Source organism: Buteo buteo, chromosome 28, assembly GCF_964188355.1.
Source record: "Buteo buteo chromosome 28, bButBut1.hap1.1, whole genome shotgun sequence".
Taxonomy (NCBI): domain Eukaryota; kingdom Metazoa; phylum Chordata; class Aves; order Accipitriformes; family Accipitridae; genus Buteo; species Buteo buteo.
In genome coordinates, this window is record NC_134198.1 from 4,553,332 (window position 1) to 4,576,799 (window position 23,468).

A 23,468-nucleotide genomic window follows, 5' to 3' on the forward strand; every position below is an offset into this window, starting at 1 on the left:
GCACATTTTAATGTAGCAGGCTATTGTGTGTGTATAACCTTCAAAAATCAATAGTATATTTTAATGGTGCTTTATTACATATTGTCATATGGATATAAAAATGAAGAAAAGTACTTTTGGGGGTCTGAGAATACATTGCAGGGAAAGTGAATGTGTTTCCATAAAAATACGATGTCTTTGTTTCTTTTGAGCATTGTCAAAAACAGAAGAAAAAATTATTTCTTTTTATTTATGAACCCATTTGGTTTATGAATATGTCAGAGAAAGTATGTAAACCAGTGCTGATTCAGTGGTAATAAGATCAACAAAATTATGTTACTTTGAAATGCTGTTTGAGCTTATCATTTGTTTATAAAAAATATTGCACTGTTGAATTAATGACTTCTTTATTTCAAGTCCATGTTAAATATAGTATGTTTGACCATCATTCAGTTTAATGAAACTTCAGTAGTACCACTTTTCATACTGTTGTTTCATTATAATTTGATGAGAATTGTATTCCTTAAAAGTTATATGTCTTTCAAGAAAGTTACTGTTCAACAAACAAACAGAAATCATTTTAGATCTGTAAATTTTAATTTAATAAGGTAATTTTAAATTTCCTCCTTGCCTGTCTGGATATGTTAATTTGCTTACATTTAAAAAAAATAACATCTCACTTGTTAGGCTTATTGAAAGTATTAGAGAATATTTCTGTAATGTAGAGATGTTTTTCAAATATTGTATTCAGAAGCTCTGAGTTCTTAAAAATGTTTAACAAACCTATAGAAAGCAAATATGATGTTCAAACACATTGTTATAAAACTATTTAATAATTCTGAATAATGTCACTCCTCCGTATTGACCTTAAATCTTCTTTCTTAACCTCTTTACAGTATTCATTTGGAGATGATCTGGTTCATTCCCTGTTGCAGCCCCTAGAACTGGAATTAAGGAAAACCATGCATACATACTGTGGAAGAGTATACAAAGTGTTCACAAAGCAGCTAACAAAAAGCGTAAGAGACTTGTATGCCAGAAGATCAAAGGGAAGGTGATTTTTACTCCAAGCTGTTAAATCAAGAGACTGAATTAACATACTGATCAAAAGGTGCAAAAATTCTAATGTGGCTTGAATCGGCTCTTCATGTGCCCAGATAAAAGTTTACTAGCATACATAAAAATGAAGAAAATATTAATGTAATGAAGAACAGGAACTTTTTTCTGCAAAGGTGACTTTTTGCTCTTTTGAAGTTTAATCACTGCTAATGTTTGCCTTGGATCTGGTGATTTGGGTGTTACTGGCTTCTAAGGCCAGTAGTTTTAGTCTGCATAATTTGGTTATCCAATGATCAAATGAACAAGGAAGAAATGAAGATGGCTCTATTTGGGAGTGTACCTCATATATTGTCTAAAGTTCTGTTAAACTGTGAATGTAGCAATTACTGAGTCAGTGGCACTAACCTCACTTTAAAGGTGTGAGCCTTTATGTAAACAAAGTTGTTTACAAGTGCAGAAAATACTCTGTTTTCAAAGAGAAGTGATATAATCTTTGACAATCTGTATGTGCCTTTATATGTTCATCTCTTACATGTTGAAGTACTGTTTTGACAATCTTGTTTCGCTTATCTTGGATGTTAACTGCACACTATAAATATGATTTTCTGAGAAATTAGTAACTAGTATGTCATACTAGTTTTCTCTGGTAGATATGGAGCCTTTTCAATATACAGCATTTGTTTCAATGTCGTTGAGCCATTATGGCCAAAAGACAGCGCAGAGTTGAGGGGTTTTTTTAGAAAAAATTTGGTTTGAAGTTACATCTTACAATACTTTTAAAAAATTACATGGTTTTGCAGCTTTATAGGGCATTTTGGAAGTAGGAAAAAAAAAACCAGTGGAAAGTTGTCGCTGTTGTATTTCCTTACTAAGAATTATTATCTGATGATTATTATAGAGTATTTAGTACCTAAAAGTAAAGAGCTGTAATAAGAGTTCTGATGCTTCATCAGACTGTATATTAGATGGATTTCTTAGAGAATATATCTTGTTACCGTATTTTTTTAATAACATGGCTTTAAAATAGTTTTGGGGCAGACCCTCAACTACGTGAATGCATGACTGTCAAGAGGGTGATAGTGATTTACAACAGGTAAGGATTAGGCTTTCTTTTGTTATTTTAGTGAAAAAAAAAAAGCTCCGTTTATGTAATACAAACTTTTTTCAGAGAAAAACATGAAGAAAAAGGCTGAGTTCTAGTGTTACAGTAAAATATTATTTAAACTTGCATGGTATGAAATTTATTTGTAAGGTATATTTGAACTTGGATAACCTGTCTAACTGAGATGAAGTCTTCATAAAGTGAGGTTTTGGATTCCAGAAAAGTTCCTGTGTGTTGAACACGGAGGATCCACTCACTGACTTGCACCTTCATCCCAACCCCATTTAGAAGCTTAATTTTTGTGACTGTTTCCTTGTCAAAGGCAGGCTGGCTCTGACTCCCAGATCCATGTGAGCTGGACGAATGCTTTAGCAGTACAAAACCACACTCCATTGTAAGCAGAGTTTATATTCTTCTCCTAATTTCCCTGCTGGCTCAGGGTGTAAATTTCTGGGATGGAAACTAGGAAGCAGTCTGCCTCGCATGTAGTTACAGTCTCTTTTCCTTGCTATGTAACCTTTTGAAGTCTGAAAATCTAGAAATCTGTGTGAAGGTGAATACTGTTATTGACTGATTTTACAATATGCAATGCATTATTTTTTTACATAAATACTGATTTTTATATCAATTCGTGTTCAGCTTTTTTTTATTACCTGTACTGTGTGTTTGTATTTAAAAATTCTTTCGGCCTGTTTTTTATGTTTGTAGAAACTTTTAATTTTGAATTTATTTTTAGTATGTTGTATGCATGTAAAGATACTGCTTAAAACCGAATGAGCCATTTTAGAGAAAAAGTGGAATGTGAACATTAGCAGCAACCTTTCCACTTAAATTTCAGTTCTTGTGGGGGATTCAAACAAAAAGGGTTAATAATGAACCTTATGATAGGATAAAAATTATTACTTTGTACTTAATTCAATAGATGTTCACTTAGCATATTATAAATAGCAGAATATACTGCCTTATGCCATAGTTTTTGTTTAATTTTTATTAATATAAACTTAAAATGCTTGCCTCAACTAACCATTCCCAAGTAACACTCATGAACATTTCAGAAAACTTAAAAAACAGCAAGTGCTTAGTAGCTTCCATTAAGTAACTCTCCAGAGTATTTGTCTGTTTTGAACAAATTTTTAGTTCCGTAATCCCTGTGTCTTAAATTTTATTTAGAAAGATGACCTACCTTTAAAAACAAATCTGACTTACAAATAAAACATTTGGAGACAGTAAGACGACTGGAAAACCAAGCAGTGTGATAGAAACTAGTTATACTCCCAAACATTTCAATACCTGATTTGTAAGGTTATATGCATATAAGTGTAGAAACTTACATCTAGCCTGTGAATCTTTATTGCTGGCTAGTTTTAGAAACATTGCTTTTTCTGCAGACATAGCAAGTAACCAACAAAATAGGACCTGACAAATTGTAGTACTTAGAAATCCTATTTTTACTGATTTATTTGTTATAAAATTATTTAATGCTAATAGAAGTGTAAAGTTTCATAGAAAAATGTAAACATCAGGAAGTGTACATTCAGGTTCAATTAAGATAAATTTGTCTTCATCATGCTTGATTTGTGTCTATATCACAGTACCATTATTCTGTCTCTCTTCAAAGGGATCACAGTCTCATGGTAGAGAGATCTATTTGAAGGTGTGTTATCTCATTTGTATTACATTCTATCTCTCTTTGTAGGTGGTATGAAAGGCCAGCTATCCCTTAATGAGACTGAAGCATCCTTATGTATGGTACTTGTACCTCTGCCTGTTAATAAGGCTGTATAAGCCTTATGACAATGTCTTTCCAGTTATTTGTAGTTTTGCCAAAATTTAGACTGAAGGTGACCTTTAATGCCAGTTGGATTGGTTTTGGTAAGCTTTTGGTTTAAATTTAGAAAGGTTAAGAGAGGTTTAGAATAAAAAAAAATTTCATTTTCCTTATTCTGATTTTAAACAGATTTTAAAGCAATAGAGTTGCCTTTTGCTGATTTTGACCTAAGTTTCGTCAAGCTACAAACTTCTGGCAAAATGTTGTTTGGAAAACTGAACTGTCAACATTTTTGATAAATTGTACCAGGTTTCTTTCCATGCTAGATATACTCCAACCACAGAGGGTTTCCACACTTCTGTCTGTGCGCTTTCCATAACAGGATGACTGAGAAGCCAGTCTTCTTTCTTTTCCTTCTCCCAAATTATACTTCCCCTCTAGACGGCATGGAGGAGGAAATAACTGCAGTGTAGTGGTGGGAGGGAGGAGGGAAGGGTCTGGGTCTGCTTGGAATGTTTAGAAGCAGAAGATGTAAGAGGCAAAGCTGAAGGTGCAGTGAATTATCTGTGTGTGCATTATTGGGCTCTCTTGAGTGAAAATAGGAATGAAGCACCTCTGCTTATTTATTCACATTTATGGATGTGATGGTATTTGTGGTCATTAAATGGGGTGAAACTGAGGGGTAAAATCAGTCTTCCACTTTTTTAGCTTATCTGTAGGAAAACACCTGACTTCTGGTTTCTCCTACCTGATTTATAAAGGTGTCTCCAAACGCATGGGCATATCTAGAATTTCCATTTCTTAGGAGTCTTAAGTTCTTTTTCATTCTCTAGTTTCTGTTTCAGATAAAAAGAATTTTGGCTATCAAGCAGGTTTAACAATATTCATTTACTGACTATATACTTTTTTTTTTTTACCTGGTTAAGTGGAATACTCCTGTATAATTTAAGTGAATGTGTAGGCTGTTTGTGTTGCCTTTTTTTTTTTTTTAAATAAATTACCCATTTTGAATAGCTGTTATTTTTACATTCTCTCCTGTGGTATCTAATGTGATGACCGTAATTATCATAGGTTCTCAGCCCACTTCACTCCTTTGTGAATGGATGACATTTGGAATAACTCCAGTAATTTTGTGTATTAAAATAAATTGCAGAGAACTGTAATATGAGGGTATGGGTTTTTTCTTTATTAGCAGAAAGTGGATTCTTTTGTAACATAGACAGTAGACGTATGAAGTAATGGGAAGGTATTTCTCATCACTGTGGATCTTGGAACAGTTCTTGGATGTGTCTTACGTGGCCATTGCTGTCAGTCTGAGCACAGCTGTGCACAGAAACACTCAGAAGTGATGTCATAACTTGTATTGTTCAAAAGGAACCTGAAGGATTTTTCTCCCATGTTTCTAATATCTTTGGATATCTTCTGTTCTGTTTCTTTTTTTGGTACTTCAGTTCTGCCCACCTGAATGTATCTATATATTTGAGAAGAATAACTTAAATTCCTACAAAGTTTTGCACAAATAACAGCCAATTTATTTGCTTAGGTTGCCCAAGCAGGCAAAGCATGAACCCAGCCAGTCAAATTTTTGAAAATTAGACACTAGTGTACACACTTTAGGTTCCCTTAGGAAAAAAACCAAACAAACAACTGTTGTTTGATCCAGGTTTAGCTCTACAGAGAAACACTTACAACTTGCTTTCTGTATTTAACTGCCAAATCTTAAATAATGCAGGATAATTTTCTACAGAAATGCAGGTTGCCTCACAGTTGCTTTGTAATCCTAGTAGACTACTAGAAACTATTACTCAGGTTTAAAAATAGAAGATATTTGCAGAGGTGATAGTGAATTTTCTGCTTCAGGAAGTGAGGAGAAAAATCTCATTCTAAAGTAGTTCTCAAAATCTCTCTCTTGTAACCACTTAGTGAATCTGTGTAAGAACAGCTTGTCCTCCAAAGTTGTCATAAAATTAAGATTTATGATTCTCCAATGCATTTTTAAGCCTTTGTGGGCCTATTAAAATTTTAAGTTTCTTGAAGGAATATTAAGTAATCAGAAATTCTTGCGTTGAAGTTCAGTTGTGTCTCTTCAGTTCTGCTGTTGCTTTATGCACAGCTGCATTGAGTTCTTTAGAGAGTCCTCATTTAAACTTAGGAATGTGCATCCTCCTGTATATTTGCTAGCAAATTTCTACAAGGCTTCTTTCCTCTCCCCTCCTCCTTTTCCCTGCACTGCTTTTAAAAGCTAATCACTAAGCTCTTCTTTCATTTGGATGCTTATAAAAATTACGAGAGATATTATTACAGGTCTCTTTGCAGAGACTTGTAATTAAGGGAGGACCTGTAGTCCTATGGTGGTTGGATTTTTTTTTTTTTCCTTCAGATTGCTATTTTATGATGTTTGGGTAGGAGGAATTTTTGAGCATTTAGGAAAGTCATTATGTTTCTTGAGTGATCATCTGGTAGTTTCTTCCCTGAATCAATTAATATTATCCCTGTCCTCACTTATGATAGATGCTTGGCTGCTGTCTGCCTACTTGATCGATATGATTGCAGGTTCCTTTAATCAAAGCAGTGACTGTCACTTCTCCTAGATCTGGATTTTAAGCACTCATCCCATATCTGGGTGCCACCTTAGTTGCACAAACCAGGGACCTAGTCTGTTTCCACTTTCGGATGTCCATCTTTGATTTCATTTCCCTGTTCTAGTTTCCAACTGGACCTGTAGGGATAAAATACTGGGATAACAAGGAATGCCAGATTTTTCACAACAGCTTAGAGAACTACAGATTTCTGAAAAATAATTAACGATTTTGAAATAGTGTTCTATCCTTGAGCCTAATTTCTGATTTGGTAGATGTAAGGGTTAGCATCCTTGGTTCAGTCGAATCATTTGTCTTCCTATGTCAGCCCCTGATGTGGAGGGCCGGCCAGGTATCTCCTAAAAGACCAATTCCTTGTTTCCTTTGAACTCCAAGGAAAGGAACAGCAGCTCTTCAACTGTAAGTCATTGCTGGAGATCCTCTGTATCCCCCTATCTAAACTCTTCAAAACCAGTAATAACTGTCCCCTTCCTGCTATTTAGTGATACTGGTTTTAGTGTTTTTTCTAATGGTCGTGCTGAAAGGGGAGGAGAAAAGGTGCAGTTATTCCTATTGCTGTGTTAGTTCCTGCCCTGCCATCTTTAGAATTCCACAAGCAGCTTAAAAAAAACCCAAAACACAAAAAACCCAACCACCAAACCCCAATTTTCTGCATCTGGGTGAAAGGTAGAGGAGAAGAAACTTGATGGCTTCTGACACATTAACACCTTCATTTAGAGATATGCTTTCACTGGTCATGGGCCTTACTTATAGATTATAAGTCAAGACTGTTTCCTTGCACTGTTTATTAAAACAGGTCTGCAAGAGCAGGACTCATCAGGTTTGATACAGTTTATTGGTGTTTTAAGAGTGCCAAACTTGTAAGATACAGGCGTAATATGTTCCCAAAGTAAGTCCGTTAGAAGCCTGTAAGAATATAATCAATCTTAAGTCTACAGTCTTTAAGACTTATGACTGCTTTTCAAGGTACCTGTTGAACTAATATTCTCACTCAAATTCCCCTTTCTTCCCTCTGTGCTATTTGACACAGATAATTTATTGATTTCTTTGTCTTTTTAGAGTAAAGAAAAAATTGGGGGGTTTGCTTTAATAAATGTCCCCTTGAAACCAAACAGAATTTTGCTAGGGAAAGAGAAGAACTGTGAAGTTTCCTAGTGATCGTTTCTGTGCTTCAGACTTGTTATGAGGTCATGGAGTGCGAACGTGGAACTTACCTGTGGCTTCCTCACTGCTTGGAGAAGTGAGAAGTGTTGCTAGATTGCACTATCTTTCATTTCCTCACTTATTGCTAGCATTGAACACTGATTTCTAAAAATGCTTTTTGTGTATTCCTAAAGGGGCTTTCTGTTTTATCTAGTTTGTGTTAAATTATTAAACCAACTGAGATGAACAATTTATTAGAATAGCCTAATGCATTTTCTGCTACTCTGGGAGGTCGCTTTCTCTCCTATTCATCCTTTGGGTCATTTAATATCATATCCTCATTCTCAGAATTATAATCTGGGTACAACAGGTTCATTTTTTTCATTTATATCTATGTCTTATGAATCTTAATGTTCTGCCAGTCATTTGTGTACACATTTTACTAGAGCAATTCACATTAAATCAGTCTGTAATATTCGTATGAATTGCTTTGAAATACAAAAGTAGATGTAGAAGTTATCCTAAACTGCAAGTCTTTGTGGTTGAATTAATGAGTATTTAGGGCATGGGGTTTTTTAGGCTTCCAAGAAAATGAAAGCAATATAGTCAGTTTTAACTCCTGATTTAAGACTAGGAATTTAAATTTAATTAAAGCTGATGTTTTAGCCTTATAATGCAAACCTACTGTGTCTCACTGAGCAGCTGGTGCCTAGGAGACATTGCACTTTGCCTGTTGGATATCGTGAAACTTCAGAAGTATGATGTCATGCAGTTTCTGACTAGTCTCTGGTACTCCTATTTTTTAATTTTAAAGTATTCTGCTATGTTTTATTTTACGCTTTCATGCCATGGTTAGTGTTATCCAAGGTGAATTGGGATTGCAGATCTAAACCCAAGAAATAAAAACTGCTTTTGCTACCCAGGGTGTGTTATATACTGTATTTGTCTTTTGATTTGATGTTTTTACTAGTCTAGTAGGTAAACTTGATGTATTGGGGGTTTACTGCCTGTCATGGGCACTCATCTTTCCTGCTTGCTGTTCCTGGCTTGCCTTCTTTCTCCACGACCCCTCCACTCTTGTTGCTGCTTGTCTCTTCCAGGAGTTGGTGTCACTCCATCTGTTCTTCTCACAAAGCTCTTTCTGGATCTTGGTGGCTGGTACCTCCCCCCCCATTAGCCAGTATTGCTTCTGCCACCAGGTGCGTGCTTCCAGAACTGGGCTGTTTGCTGTGATGAGCTAACTATCATTTCAAGCCAAAAGGGTACCTTGGAGTGGGCATGCTGCTTTCTCCACAGCGCTGATGGATGAGCACATGTCTGGGCACGGGAGCATGTTCTTGACCCAGAGCAGGTCCTAAGCAGTGCCCTGTGTTCTTGGCTGTAGCTCGGGGAATAAACTTAGTTTTCCTTTCAGCTTTGTGTGGACTATTACAAAATTTTAATCTTCTTCATTTTTCTGTAGAGATAAAGGCTTTTTGGTGGAGGCTTGCTTTCGGGAAGAAAGCTTGCCCAATGAAGCTGTTACGATGAAACAGAGTTGATCTTGAGACATTCTGCTGAGGCAGCCAGGCTCAGCAGGGATTCGGAGAACAGCCTGAGCAAAGGACAAGTGCCAGGGCAGCTGGTGTGCGGTGATGGGCTTGGTCTATGCCCTGTTCCTGTAGGTGCTGGACAATCTCTGAGAGAAAAGCAATCTTCAGTCGACTCTTCTTTCTGCACGTGTACAGAGAGAAAATTGACTTATGTCTTCAAAAAGCCCAAACAAAGCTTTAGGGGGACTACAGAATGCAATAGAGAGTGCACTGTATGTAAAATTGTTCTAGCTGAAAAATTAACAGCTGCATATAGCCCATTGAAACACACAGGGTTTTGAGAAGTACCTTCTTCACTAGTCCATCAAAACAATGAATAAAACTGAGCAAAAATAAGTGATGGTAGGGTATTGCTTAAAAACTAGATCAATATCTTATTTTTGTAGTAATCCTGCTTGTCTACCTTGATCTTTCTTTGGCCAGAAGGATAGAGTGTAATTAATGAAAATTGATTTAGCTTGAAGAATAAAGTGTTAACAGTTGCCATTGTAAGAAAAATGAAACATGTAGAAAATTTGCTCTATTTTTGGTGTGTTAGACCTCAAGCAGCCTCTAAATTAATTAGAAGTTGCTTTGTTAATGTACATTTGTCAAATAGTACATTGGGAAGAACTTTTGTACTTTTGTACAAAAAATATTTTGTATTTTTATCACTTTTGGAGTCTAAGGTTGAATTAATACCTTTCTGCAAAATATATGTATTTTGAGGACACCGCATCCTATAGCATAAGTCTATAGTAACAGATATAAAAATACAATTGCTTTGTAGAGTGGACATTTATCCTCTTAGAGTGGTACCTTGTCTCTGCAAATATATAACTTTTAAGGAAGAGATTATATGGTGCATTGAGCCTACTGCTACCCTTCATATAAATTATGACTCTCTGAGGATGCAAACATTTTTTTCTTGGTGTCAGCAAAGTGAGTGTGCATTACTCTAAACAGCACTGGAAAGCGGAGCTCAGAGACAATTCTGTCGTGGTACCCACTGGCACATTTGCAAGTGTTAGAGGAGACAAACATAACTGTGTTTCTTAAATAGAACCATTTAGCAGTACTGTGCCTGACTGAAATCAGTAGCTCACTGCTTCAAAATACTATATAAGCACAAAAGAAATATAGTAATGTACTGTCTGTATCAAGAAGTACAAATACAGACCTTCTGACCTCTTCTAGAAAACCTCAAAAATCTTCCCCTAATTAGTTTTACTCCTAAAAGCAAAAGTTGCAGAAGCTCCTTGAAGTCCACAAGGGATTTCACTATTGCTATTGATTTAATATGAAAGTGCTCAGATACTGTAGCAATGGATGGCTGCATAAAGCACCGATAAATCGATTAATAGAGTTTAGTCTTGGGGTGTGTGTTAGTTCATCTAGTCTCATCTGTCATATATCACAAGCCATTAAATTTCTCCCTGTTACTTCTGTACTGAACCCAATAATTTGACTAAAGCATAACTTGTGTCCAGCTAAATCATACCTTTCAGAGAAATGTCTGTCCTGGTTTGAAGGCATAAAGAGGGAAAATACTTCCCTTTGCCAGTTTGTTGCAGTGGTTCATCGTTCTCATGATGATGAGTGTGTGCCTTGCATCTCATTTGAATTTTTCTGGCCTTAGCTTTCAGCCATTGATTCTTTTTATGCCTCTCTCCACTGGGGTAAAAAGCTCCTTAATATCCTGCAATTTCTCCTCATGGAGATACTTAGGTTTTGTAATCAAATCACTTCTTGGTTGCCTTTTGGATAAGCCAAACAAATGAAGCTCATGAACTCTCTCACTAAAACACATGTCATTTAAGATTTGTGCCGCTCTTTTTCTACCTTCCTCAATTTTCCAGAGTCCTCCTTAAAATATGGGCACCTGGTATACAAGATTTCATCATAGTTAAGGACTTAGTAATTTTAATACATAGGTAAAATTCTCCTAGTCATTTCTGAATTTCTACATTGAATGCTTGTGTTAGCTTACTTTCCATTCCTGGGACAAGATCTACGTTCATTGATGTGGGGGCATTTGTCTTTGTTAAAATGAGCTCAGCCTGGTGTCATTTCACCACAGTAATGCAGATTCATCTGCAAAACTGATGTCATTATCACTGTTTATCATCTTTCCAGGTATTATTGTCTGCAAACTTCATCAGCCATGATTTTATATTTATTTCCAAATTACCGATGAAAGCTTTTAATAATGTTATGTCCTTTATAACATCAGTGGAAACAGCTCTTTGATAACACTTTTCTGTCAAAGCTTATTTGTTGAGAGTGGCCAGTTAATCTTGCAAGATTCTGATGTTTCTTTTTTTCTCTGCGTAGCATAATTTCAACTTCATGGCACAAAAAAAAAATATATTCAGGAATAAATATCAGATTTGTTTGACAAGCTTTATTTTCATGGAAACCACATTCATTACTTCTCATTGCAGTATATTTTTTTAAATTCCCTTCCAGTTAATTATGTTGCAACTTTTGTAATAATTTTTATGAGGGAATAGTCTCATAGTAGTCTGACTACAAGTAACTTAATTCTAGTATTATTCAAAATACTATTTAGGTTATCTTCTCAAATTTTCTGGGAATGCTAAGATTGATTGGAACTATTAACAGCAGCATCCTTCAGGAAATTCTCTCATGATTTCCTACTGTAAATTGTCTAGATCTGCTGATTTTGAAATATTTAAATCGGGTCAATGTTTGTTTAACTTTCTTCTGGTTTGCTAATGGGCGAAAAAGTATTTCAACATCCTCATGTGACGCAAACGTATTTTATTTCTGAATGCAGAAGACTTGTTGATAATGCAGAAGCATTCAATTATCATTAGTAGTGAAATCAGTTTTATTTCTTTTGTTCTTAATTTATTCCAAAAATTGCAGTATTGTATTCGTAGTCCTTCATTCTGTCAGCTGCAGGGATTTGTTTTTCCCCAGATGTAATACTTCTCAATTTTACAATACGAATATTATGGTAATTCCTACATAATTTAGTAATTTCTAATTTTTACCTTTTGTTATTTTTATCTTGCTGAAACCTCACTTGGTATCATCTTTTTTGTGGCGCTCTGTAAGACGCTTGTCTGCCAGATGGAGTACTGGACAAAGCTGGCTTATCTGCAGTCACTCTCCGCATCTTTTCACCTCCAGGTTTGGTGCAACTTTGAGGAACTGTTCCAGAAGATAATGCCTTTGCTTCCAGTCTTTGACCTTGTGTGTTCACACACAGAATATGAAGCAGGCTAACCAGCTTTGGTATAGGAGATTTCTCCAAGGAGAATCAACAGATTTCAAGTCTGCTGTAGTTAAGCGTGCAGGAGGAAGGGAGATGTGGAGGGGATTGTGCATGTGTGAAGAAGTGTTGCTTTTCAAGTCGGCTCTTCAAGTCGGTTCATATTGGTAAGCACAAATGCCGTAATATCATCTTAGAGCTAATGTCTTGGAGATGTGTTGGAGTCTGACATCTTGTCAAAAAGAGGAGATGCCCCAGTCCTTTTCCCTCCGGGTTCATGCTACAAGGTTCAGAGAGGCTGTGATATGGTACTAAACAAAAAATGAATGTTCCCTTATTGTCTTTGTTTTGTGCAAAAAGTTGCCTGTACATGTGTAGGATGATCAATACCAAGACACAAGGAGGAACAACACTCCCTCCCCCAGCTTCTGATGTTTTAATATCCTAATTGAATATAGGCATGACAGAGAAAAAGTAACTTCTGAGACTTGAATGACTGGTGTTGGCAGATGCTGCACCCACTTTTCATGGATGGAAAATAGCTGGTAAATGGAATAAGAAGAAATAGAGCATAAGCAGCAGAGACCAAATGCAGGTTAGGAATAGTAACAAGCAAAGTAGCTCCTAGAATTTCTAACAAATCACGGAAGGGTTGAGGTTGGGAGGCATCTCTGGAGGTCATCTGGTCCAACCTCCCTGCTCAAGCAGGGCCACCTAGAGCTGGTTGCCCAGGACCGTGTCCAGATGGCTCTTGGGTATCTCCAAGGGTGGAGACTCCACAGCCTCCCTGGGCAACCTGGGCCAGTGCTCGGTCACCCTCACAGTGAAAAAGCAGTTCCTGATGTTCAGAGGGAACCTCCCGTGTTTCAGTTTGTGCCCACTGCCTTTTGTTAAAATTATTGAAAATCAAACCCTTCAGAGAGCGTACATGATGCCCGTTCCCTTCAGACCGCAACAAGGAGAAACCTTGCTGGCCAGGCTAGTACCTGCTTCAGAACAGAGTTTGTGTCTTGCAGTTCATTCTCTCCTTAAAGTTAACAGTCTAATTATGGTATCTCCGTAAATTACTAGGAAATAAACAGATGATGAACTTTGGAGGAATAGAGATGTTCTTTCCTTAGAAACATTTCTGCTGCAGTGAAGAAATTAATCCTAATAATGGTACAGTCGGAGTTCTTTCCGTCAGAGTGCCCTAACTTTTGTCTGTGGTGTTCTTGAACTGGCCTGTAGAAGATTACTTTTTACATAGCAGTCCTTTAAATTGGAACGTTGTATTGATACAGAAATATGTAATTGTTCCTAATGGTCTTATGTATAGTTTCTGAAGTAGCCTGTAGTTATTTCTGTTCTTTCCATGTAAAATTTAGCTACCACTCAATTCTTTTTTTCTCACTTCAATAATATTGACACTCATAACTTTGTAATGGAAGAGAAGTTTTTTTGGCTGATAGTTCTACAATATGCCAGGTACTGTTTTTCAAATATTCTTTGGTGCTACATAATGAAGGAGTGCATGCATGAGGAAATGTTTTATTTCCTTTACTGAAGACGTACGTTGGATTCATAGCATCAAACTTCTCTGAACTACTGATGGTAGACCACCATTTAAATGAAAGGAGGAAAATAGGGATTTCCGTAATTCTGCAACATGATTCATCTCATCCTAAGGTGGACATATAACATATATCAAATAAATTGTGCCCTAAAAGTAGTTATGTTTTCCCTACTGATAGAGACTAGGAAGTTAGCTCAGAAGCAAGGGCCACAATGCGGACTCCTAATGTGAGCTAAGGTGAATCCCGGCCAAAGCTGGATCCATTTAAGATTTATTCTTTGCCTTTCCAACTACTCGTGAATATGACCAGGAAAGAATGTTGGTTTTTCTGAAACACATTTCTTTGAAATTATTGCTTGAATAATTTAATCACTAAGTGTTGGTCTGTGATTAGTCTAAGAGAAATCACTAGATGGTAAGTGACACATGTTCTGTTTCCTGACTGAGCAGGAAAACATCTTGTAATAGAGTTTCTGATGCAAGTACAAACATAATTCTAATTTTTTTTTTCCTAGCTAATATATCTTAAAAATCCGCTCTGTGTTAGTTACTCTTGCTAGTAACCTCAAAGGTGATCTGACAGTGATCAAAGAAGTTCAGATTGGACATTAGGAAAAAGTTCTTCGCTGAGAGGGTGGTTGGTGACAGGAACAGGCTCTCCAGGGAAGTGGTCGCGGCACCAAGCCTGCCAAGGTTCAAGGAGTGTCTGGGTGATGCTCTTAGTTGTATGATTTAGTTTTAGGTAGTCTTGCAAAGAGCAGGTAGTTGGACTTGATGATCCTCAATGGGTCCCTTCCAACCTGATATATTCTATGATTCTAAAGCAAATTAACTTCAGTCAACTGACTTGTTACACCATTGGCACATTGCATGTGTAGGATATTGTCGATCTGAAAGTTTTGGCTGATATGTGAGTTATGGTTACCTCTACTTCTGCATTTCAAATTCTGGCTGCCAGTTTCAGTTTGCCAATATCGTTTTGATCAGAAAAGAAGGCCTTTATGCAGGTATTGCGTGGTTAAAATAAAAAAGTTTGAACTTCAGAGACTGCTATAAGGCCCTTCTGTCTTTCATTTCTGGGAAGGAATCCATCTAGGCCGACAAAATCGATTAGGAAGTTGCTAAAAGTTTCTTTCTTTTCACTTGTGCTCTGTGTGCTCTCATAAGTGCTGGCAGACAGCAGCTTGAACAACTCTGCCAAATTGTCACATTCAAGATCTGCATTCATTTTCAGCATTGTGGAAACAGTATTCACTACTTCCCACCTACTGTCTTGTGATCCAGGGCTGAATAGAAGCTTGTGTCAAATAAGCTGTGGAAATAAACGTTGCCTCTCTTTTTCAGCTTGTTGAAAGAGAGTAAATGAAAAGGCCATGTAAGGGATTTATTAAGTAGTTGAAAGAACGTTAAATGAAAAACAAAACGACAACAATGAAGTTAATGACTTGAAGTCATCCTTATCCTGAAAATTTCTTAATGATGCAAAAATCAGTAAAAACAGTGCCATTTGACTTATTAGTGATGTTCCTCTGGCCCCCTTTCAGTCACCTAAATGCCCAGCATGTTTGATTGCTCATACATCAATGTTTGCATGTAAATGTCCTCAAAATACAAGCAGAGTGGAAGGCTCTCCCTTACGCTTATGGCAAATCCAACTCAACAGTGACTCTGGGGTATTTTCTTTGAGACAGTGAATCTCTGGACACCACGTGGCTGGATCCAAGCCTTCCTGTCTGTTATTACCTTCTGGGCAACCTTCGGTTTTATACCGTCAGATCATCAGTGGGTAATGACATAACAGTCTAAAGATGATTTTCCACGTGGGGATAGCCTCCTATCAGTTTCTCTGTAAGCTGGGAAGTTGAGGTCTTTTTGCCCGCACTTGTCTTTGAGACCTCTCAGATGCTTTTCTGATTCCAGGGTGAGGCTGACACAAACCTCCACCCAGTCCCTCTGCCTGAAGGCATTACAGAAGATGAGGAATTAAGTATCCTAATTACCCTGTGTGCCCATAACATTCTCTTTCCTCCACCTCCTCCTTTCTTATATGCAGTCACCACAATTTCTACCTTTTCATAGCAATCTCTAAGGTCTTGTCCTTGAAACTCAAGCATCTTCATATTGTGGAAGGGTAACAGGATGGCCCAGGTAGAGTGGGTTTGTTCACTCACAGTGAGAAATATCTGTGTCAGTAGCAAGACCGACACTGTTTGGCGCGCATAGATAGAACGTGATCTAAGTTTTGGGCTTAGTGTGTGGGCAGGGATCTGTTGTCCCCAGGGAAACCTTCACCATGTCAATTTAGGATATATGGAAAATCTAAAAAATTGGAACCTTTCCATTAACTTAGTAATTTGGCAGTCATTTTTGTCTATATGCCTGCTTGTGGCAACAGTTTTGGTTTTCTTCCGTGCTTCTGTAGTACATTTGCTTAAAGGCATCTGCTCTTGCATCTAGAAATCCTGTACTACCGTGAAATCTGAATTCAGGGTTTGAGTTAAACAGCTGAAAGGGACTCTTGTGGCTAATCTCTCATATGCTGGATTTTTCTAGGGTAAGGTTTCAGGATAAAGTCTCCACCCATGGTTATACGAGTACTGTTTGTCCTGAAGGATGTTTGTCCTCTGCTTCTTCCCAAATCCCGCTCATCCCCAACAGAGGACATTACATGCACTGAGTATTAAAAGTTCCGTGGTTACGACTCCTCCCTCCTGTAAAGTGAGTTGTCATTGCTTCTGCCGCAGAAAGGGCTTTGATTTTAGCAGGTTGTGTCTAAGGCCATCCTGAATCACATGTGACATGAAGCCCTGCAATGATACAGCAAAGGTGGAACCTGCTTGTGTAGTTTATGTTTCTAATCTGTCCCAGGCTCTGTACATAAAATTACTTCCAGGTTTGTACAGCTGCTAGATGGAGTGCTGTTTAGGCCACAGTCTTTCTGCTGAAACTTTTTAGACAGGAGGTTGGTCCAATCTTGCTTTCCCCAGTTTTGTGGGTGAGGGCTCCGATGACCACAGGACCACTGTTCTCAGCATGGACCTGCATGTGGACAGTTGATGGAGGACAAGAGGAAGGTTTCTTAGAAGTAACTGTATAATCTTCATAGTGCACTTCGTATAATTACCTTTGATGTCTGCCCACTGCCCTCTCTGACCTTGCCTGCAGCGTTTTTTATGTTTGGGCCAATGTTAGCAGGTTCTCCCACCGGTTTATACCATGTGGGAGAGAATTATGCCACGTGCAGGGAGAATGAGATGTTTAAAGGTCTCTTGAGTTTAATCATGGTTGTACTCTTGGCACAGTGTGAATATAAACAGCAAATAGACTGTGAAGAACATCCATTTAGGCATAAGCTATCTTCCTTTTCCGTCATTTAAAGGACTCTACTGAAAGAGATGGACGTGCTTGTGAGGTTGCTGTGCTTGAAGGAAAGGCACTTTTTGACAAGAGATACCACTCTACCACAGGCTGCTTTTCTTCTGGTCGTTTTTCTTCTCGTCACACATTCCCTTTGCAGTTGAAATCTGGAATTTCTTTCTGACATCGGATTGTGCCTGAAAAAGGAAAATGTTGACAAAGTTGGCATCGCCCAGCCAGCCCGGCTCTGTCGGCAGCGCCCAGCGTGGGCCACCTGGCCGTGCCGGTGTGAGGCAGGGGACCAGCATCAGTCCTGGGTTGAGGGGGTTGGTGTGGAACCCTGGAAAATCACGGCTGTGGGTACTGAGGGTCCCCGGCTCCCAGTGACTTTGGGAGGAGGCAGTGATGCCCGCCAGATTGCAGCCCCATGGTCCTGTTTATCTGGTCCATCATACGCTTGAAGATATCCTTGTGGGATCTCGCATCACAACGAAGTTTTATTCTGTGCTGTTCCTTTTTCATCTGCAGATTACAATATAAAACACTGAGGGGTTGGGTTTTTTCTTTTCTCTGGAAGATGTAGTATTTACATTTTATCACTGAAACAGTTGCTGGCAATGCCTACTTGGGTCTTTTTCTGTTGTGTGTCAAACTGGCTTGCTTTCTAACAGCTTCTGCATTGGCATCTTGCTGCTTTGAATGGCAGGGTTTATTTGCTTTGCATTTTTCAATAACGAAGTAGCCGAAAGTCACCTTTAGTATTTTCCTTAAAAGTAACTAATCTTTTGATACCCTAGGGCTTTGAATCGATGTTTTAAATCAATATTTTCTATATAAAGTTATTGTTTATCTTCACCCTGCTCTCTGCAGACTGAAAATCAATGGGGTGCATTTGTGAATTGTACAGAACGTGGGACAGGCAAAGAATTAGATGTTCTGCTTTTTTGGGAAATGCACGAAATTAAGGAAATTAAGTGGCACTCTTCTCAGTAAAACCTCTAGTAACTATCACTGTTTTCATGCAGTTCTGTTCTTAAATATCTCTTGGGCACTAATTGAAAGGAAACAGAATTTTATTTTTCAGGATGCAGTGAAATCTTGAACAGCAATTAAAATACAGAATGTTTTGGCAGTCTTTAATAATGTAATTGGTTCCACGAACAGGAAGAGTTCACGAACTGCTTTGCATTTCTTTCACATTTGGTCTTAATTTTAAGAGACCATTACTGCTTACAGTCATCTAGGAGCCCTAGATTCAGCAGAATCTCAGGGGAAAGAGAGTGCAACAGTGCAACTTTAATAGCATCAGATGTGTGTTTATCTCAGGCTTTTCGTTTTGCTTTCTAAATTTGTTATATTAGGAGTACTACTACAAGCTGTGTTCTTTGAACTCCTTTTTCATCTATATTTTTAAGAGAGGTTGCTTGGTCTGAAACTGAGTAGTTTTCTAAGAAAACACATTAATTTTATATAACATTAGTTTCTGTTATTTCCTGAAATTAAGGCATTCCTGTGGTCTGGAGTAAAACAGAAGGAGCATGGGCATGTTTTTTATGCACAAAGCCTTCATTTTGTTAAAGAAGGTTTTCACAGGGTTGTTTTTCTGAAAACGTTTGGTAAAATGGTGTACAGTTTCAACTGGTCAGTCACTCCGGTGAACTGATACAAACTGAGAAAAATGAAAACAATGGCAATTCAACAGCTATGAGAAATAAGTTTCTAGCCCTCTCTAGCCTCTATAGCTGTAGAATGAACTAAATGACTATGTTTTGATTTGGTTACCTGAATAAATGCAAAAAAAGTTTTCATCCAGATGTTTTCATCCCAGACTGGTGTGAAGGGTCACAATGCTGCGTTTCCCCATGGAAGGAGACTGGCTTTTCCTGTATTCGTCCTGGATTTAATGAACCCCGTAAAGGCACCCTGTGAAGGGGGAAAGACAGAAGGCTGCTGAAATGTTCTGCTTCCTTCATATGTTGGGGTCTCAGTTTTAGGGTGAAATCTGCCTGCCTTTGGTGGTTTTCTTTTTATCTAGTTATCTTGGCTACAACCACTGACAGCTTAACTGGTAGAGTAAAATCCAGCTGTTAGTGTCCCCTTGACTGTGTATCTTAGGCTGCCGCTCTTTTTAATATTCTCTCTGGATTTAACTGCGTATTCCCTTGTCCCCTCTGACTGACTTGGGGTACTGCTGATGGAGCCACTTCCATGGCGGGCTGCTCCTCTTGGGACTTTCGGAGGTGATCCCTCCCCTGCCAGCATCCTCGGTGCTCTCCCCTTCACCCTACGCCTGTGGCTTCCCCAGGGTGGTCTGTCCTGTCCCTCGGGTCACCCTGATGGGAAGTTTTCCGCTGCGACCCAACCTGCTCGCTCCGAGGGTGGGAGGCTGCGATGGAGGCTGCAAACCCGCCTGGCTGCTGCCATCCCTTCTGCTCTTTTTTTTTTTTTTTTTTTTTTTTAGCTCTCCTCGTGCGTTGCTGTCAGCCTGGCTTGCCAGTTCTTCATGGCAAAAGACGGCTCTTTACTGCTTTATACAGTTTCAGCTGCTGGGCATTAATTCTGAGTAAAACCAGCCATCGTGTAAATAGTATCGTGACACGGCAGCAGCCTGCAAAGTCCAAATGAAATGGTAATGACCCAAAAGCAGCTCCATCCAAATTAGGATGGTGACCGCAGCTCCGTCCTGGGAAGGCTTCCCTCCAGACTAGACTGTGACAACCTTCTCATTCCAGGTTCTTATCCAGATGCTTTTGTAAACTGGACCAAACTGTGGGTTGTAGATCTCTTAGGGCTATTATTAGAGCTGCCTGACTTGGTAACGATTGCTATGAAATAAGGTATGGGAGGAACTCTAATTTCTTATTTACAGAGGCCTGTAGAAGGACATAGACAGTGACAAAGTACAGCTTTTTCCCCTGAGACTAGGAGTCAGAAACGCCTTGCGTTTCTTCTGGCTGGTCAATGCAATAAACTACTCTTACCCATCAAGGATGTGATTTAGTGCTCAGTGAAAACAAAACATTTCTACCGCTCTTAAGAGTAGGGAAGGGTTGAATCAGCCTTTCTCATAGCATCACTGAAACCAGTGCAAAGTGAGCTGCAGGGCTGAAGTGAGCGGAACATCACCTGCCTTTTCCACCAGGTCACGGAGCTGTGAAAGTTGCTATGAAACTTCCCTATGAGCACACTTTCTGCTCTGCCAGATGTTGAGGCCAGGTAAGTGTAGAGCTGGATGATGCCAGGGGTGCTGGACATCGGTCCAGATGTATTGTACAGTGGCTTCTGGTGCAAGGTGGGTGGACAAATGGCATTCTGTCATCAGGTCTGCAGTTCTGGTTCTGGAGCTTTCCTCACTCTGATGGATTACTGATTGCTCAGAGCTAATACTCTAGATGCATGTCTGAGTAGCCTGTGCATTTATGATTTATCTCTGGATTCATCTGCTGATAAAGGACCTGTAATTTTTGGTCTTGCTGTTTCTTAATCTCGTTAAAAGGTAGCACTCTTCTGGCGCATTTTTTGAAAGCGTGACCTGCCCGGGCCAGCCACAGGCTGTGAGTACCACTAATGTGGTGTTGCTCTTCTAGCCTGAAGGTCCTGAGCTGCTGCCACCAAGTAAGAGCCACCTGAATTTCCCTGGTGAGGTGAAGAATTTCCTGCCTCTGCACTAATAATGAGTCCTTCCCTGGCTTCATACAGAAAAACTGAGCCGCTGCTGACCACTCTCCTCTTTCCAACACTTCATAAGCTCCCTCCCATGATCCCCAAGGGAATTTCAGCTCAATGTTTTAGGAGCTCTGACAATGTGCTCTGATAATTTTGCTGCCTCTGTGCTAATGTCAGCCCTAACCAGTATCACTGGTACTGTCGTGTATGCTTTTTTTGGTGGACCAGTGCTAAATTAGAGAGCAGTTAGACAAGCACACGTGAGAGACTGAGATTCGCTGTATTAATTCCCCAGGAAATGAGAATTTAAAATCTGATCTCAAGCTGTAAAAGTCTTGGACTGAAGTCCATACCCATCTGGCTTCAGCTGTGCTGACCGTACATCTACACAAATTAAAGAGGATTTGATTAGCAAGCCTGTGAACGCTCGCACAGCATCCTCCTGCTCGGTTTGAGCCTGTTCCCACAGCGCTTCCCTGGGTGGCACGCAGCGGAGCCGGCTTCGCCTGTGCCACTTCAGTTATGCCCAGGAACAAAGGAAGGGTCTGGTCCCTTTTATTTTTTAGAATAGCTGTAACCTCTGGTGGAGTTACTACTGATTTGCTGGCATTAAGATTTCCCTTAAGGCCAGGATCCCAAAGGTTCAGTCAAATAAAAGGCAATATGGTAAAACGATGAGTCATTAAGAAAAGACAGAACATTTTGTGCCATGTTCTTAGTACTGGTTATTTACAGTTTTACATTCTGCTTTACTAGTAGAGTTGTTCTTGGCTTATGCTGGGATAAAACAAAACAGTCTGGTCTCTTTTATCTGTTAGAGCAGGAGGAGTTCACTAACCCAGACTGAGGGACAGCTGTGCAGACACCCGTCGTCACAACCCAGACACATTCCCAATAACCCTTGACATGGTGAGAGAGAAAAGGGTTTTCCTTCTTTTGTTTAAACCCAGAAAGATCACATTCAGCTGCCCTGGTACGGTTTTGTGCCTTAATTGTGTGTGGATAAGTTGGCTGTGAGTTTGGCAGCTGAACCTGACCTGCAAGCGCCTTGCCAGTAGTGTTAGTTGTATCACGTGGGTGACCTTTTAAGTGAAGACTGAAACAAAAAGAAGTGTTAGATACTTAATCTTTCTCAGCACCACTCATTAGCCTTTCTTCATCCCTTCTGGCTGAGGTATTTCCATAGACAGCTTTCTTGGTTTTTATACTCCTTATTTTGTGACTTTATTCTTTTCTGATTTAGTTGTTACATTTTTGTTGTTTTCTTTTACGTTCTGTTATCCCTGATAATTTGACCTGGTTTCCAGTGTTTGTACACTTATGTGTTTGAGATCATTGAGGAAGGCATGATTGGACTACACTGACTCTTACTATGCTTCATGTCTTGTCTTTACATTAGGATATTTTGTACTTGTGTGTAATGTCCTGACCTCCTCCTGCAGTTTATTTCCCAAAGGACCTTCCTGATCAGTTACTGAGGTTTTTTTCTGTGCCTTCTCAAAATTCACTCATTATATTGTGGGCTGTCTGACACAGAACTGTGGAGAAAAAAGTCCATTTCCACTTTTGCTGTCTGGAGAGAGTGTCCAGGCAGAAGGGAGAGCGTGTGTGGGGAAATCAGGATGTGTGTTTGCTCTGCTTCCAGCTTCTGTTTATGCTACTTACTTAATTCATCGTTACTGGTCCACCTGAGAAGCTCCTCAGATTGTCCTCTTCGTTCTCAATCCTCTTGTGATGCTATAATGAATAATTAGTCCTTCTTTACTTGTGTCACACTGTCACGTTGGGGTTTTTTGTGCAGCTCTTTGCAACAGCCCCTGATAATCCCAATCCTGTTCCCTAAGCAAACCTTTGTTCATGGAATCATAGAATCATTTAGGTTGGAAAAGACTCTTAAGATCGTCAAGTCCAACCGTTGGCCTAACACTACCAAGTCCACCACTAAACCACGTCCCTAAGCACCACGTCTACACGTCTCTTAAAGTGTGCATCTCAGTGATGTAGCAGGTCACTAACAATTTCCCCTTGGATTATGGGGGCTTCATTCTGCTCCCCGTCCCTGTCTTGCAGCTCAGGGAAGATGCCTCATCTTTCTAATAGTCTTCTCCCACAACGGAGAACCAAAGCCTCTTTGGTAATAGTGTGTGCACAATCATGTGCTAATCCCCAGGATGCTCCTGTTCCCATTAGGGCCTTTTCTTGCAAATGCAAGGGCTGCAACACCTGCTGAGCTCGTGACTCAGTTCCACAACCAGTTCTTGGTCTTAGAGCTGTTGTGGATAGCATCTTTAGTGCTCATTCGGATTGCCCAATATTTAGTGAATGAGCCTCAGTGGCTCTTCTGAGCGACAGAAAAAGGCAGATGGTGCATGTCTTGGGCTTTCAGGCTTATGCACAGTCCCTCATCCTCTCCAGGACTAAGAAGGG

At 39.1% G+C, this 23,468-nt stretch overlaps 1 protein-coding gene across 3 annotated transcripts in view; it reads left to right on the top strand.

Moving 5' to 3' along the window:
* GXYLT1 (glucoside xylosyltransferase 1) overlaps positions 1-5,068 on the top strand; it is a 37,269-nt gene extending 32,201 nt beyond the window's left edge. For all 3 annotated transcript variants that reach the window (XM_075059083.1, XM_075059084.1, XM_075059085.1), the window contains one exon: positions 876-5,068. In XM_075059083.1, coding sequence (XP_074915184.1) covers positions 876-1,037 — 162 coding nt within the window. In that variant the 3' untranslated portion in view covers positions 1,038-5,068. The remainder of the gene's footprint in view (positions 1-875) is intronic.
* Positions 5,069-23,468: the final 18,400 nt, after the last annotated feature.